A 1,496-nucleotide genomic window follows, 5' to 3' on the forward strand; every position below is an offset into this window, starting at 1 on the left:
TGACACACACACACACACACACCACAGAGGTACACAAAGAAAAGACACCACCCTCTAATTTCCCTGTGGCAAATGAGATAAAGACGTGGCCATAGAACCTGTCAATTCTAAACCCTCCCCGCTCCCCGCCCCCATAATGCTATCTCACAACCTAGTAACTGATTTTTTAATTTCAAGATAAATAAATCCATTGCGACTTTAAAATTGTTCACCTATGGAACTAACTCTTGTTATGTACATCTGCACACCTCTGAGCTAGATGACACATTCACAGAATTTCAAAATACAAAAGCCTAGCTTAGTTTTCCAACCACTGGTTGCAACCACAGAACGTTCTCACAAAATCAAAATTTCAAATACAAAAGGGCCAGATTCTTCTTCCAACCTTGAGCCAAAACCTACTTTATGAATACAGTGTATCTGACAGTGTGAACCATTTCAAATGGGCGATTCTGAACCCGAAAACAATGCCTCAATACAACGCGTTCAAAAATAAGTATTCCGTAGGTAAGCAAAATCGATGCCAGAACCGAGCACATAAATGGTGGTTGGAAGCCAGCACATTACCAACACAGCGGCATACCTCTCCTGCACTGGGTTATAGTTAATTCTCCAGCAACAACTACAACTATTTTTAACACGAAGCTGGACACCGAAGTTGAAGGCAACGTGAGGGGAGACCCGATGAAACTGCTGATAGGATCCATTGTTTCTCACGGTCAAAATTAAGTAGCAACTGACTCGATCTCTGCCGTTGATAGTCACTGGTGGAGCACTAATTAAAAGACGATTTAAAAAAAAAAAAAAAGCACACACACACACACCCTTATTTTGGAGAATGCCACACTAAATGGCATGTTAGAATCCGCCTTGCAGGTCTCAAACCTTTGCATAAATTGTTACTTGTGGTATCTGCGGCTTCATCGCCACCCCACCGGCGCTGTCATCCCGTGTTATGGCCACAAAACCATGACTTTCTCACTTCCACAACAACAGCGCGGCCAGCCTTATCAGTCAGCAGCCTCCCTCCACACCGGGGAAAGGCATGGAGGCTTCCAGATCCCCATCGGGCCTGGGGGGTGGGTGGCCGCCGAGGGGCTCGGGGCGGGGGGAAGGCTCCCCCGGCTCCCCCGGGGCGCGCACGGCGGCTGCAGCCCGCCCGCCCGCCGCCCGCCCGGGCACCTACCTGAAGAGCAGGAGATGAGAAAGACGGCGAACGCCAACTTTGCAGCAGCTCCCATGTTCCCGAGGCGCCGGGGAAGCCGGAGCAAGTTCTCGCTAGATATCCAGTTCCCTGGGTCTTCCTCGGAGACAAACCTCCTGGTGTGAAATCAACCGTCATAAAACATATTCGGAAGCCCCGATCAAAAAACGTTCACGGGTTTGTTTTTTAAAAAAAAAAAGAGAGAGAGAGAGGAAAAAAAAGAGGGGGGAAAAAAAGGAGCACAACAATGAAAAAAAAAAAAATGCACCACGGGGGAAAACCGCCACACACC

The 1,496-nt window shown here is 48.1% G+C and overlaps 1 protein-coding gene across 6 annotated transcripts in view; it reads right to left on the minus strand.

Annotated features, from left to right (window-relative positions):
- The window catches only part of ACVR2A (activin A receptor type 2A), a 94,157-nt gene extending 92,662 nt beyond the window's left edge, over positions 1-1,495 (minus strand). For 3 of the 6 annotated variants that reach the window (XR_002828753.1, XR_002828752.1, XM_006086872.3), the window contains exon 1: positions 1,187-1,495. Coding sequence is in view for 1 of the 6 variants with exons in the window: in XM_006086872.3 (XP_006086934.1) it covers positions 1,187-1,241 (55 nt within the window). In the remaining 5 variants the exon portion in view is untranslated. The remainder of the gene's footprint in view (positions 1-1,186) is intronic. The other 3 variants (XM_023752427.1, XM_023752429.1, XM_023752428.1) reach the window with 1 other exon arrangement.
- Between the last annotated feature and the right edge of the window lies 1 nt (position 1,496).

This window comes from Myotis lucifugus, unplaced genomic scaffold (genome assembly GCF_000147115.1).
Source record: "Myotis lucifugus unplaced genomic scaffold, Myoluc2.0 scaffold_32, whole genome shotgun sequence".
NCBI classification, from domain to species: Eukaryota; Metazoa; Chordata; class Mammalia; order Chiroptera; family Vespertilionidae; genus Myotis; species Myotis lucifugus.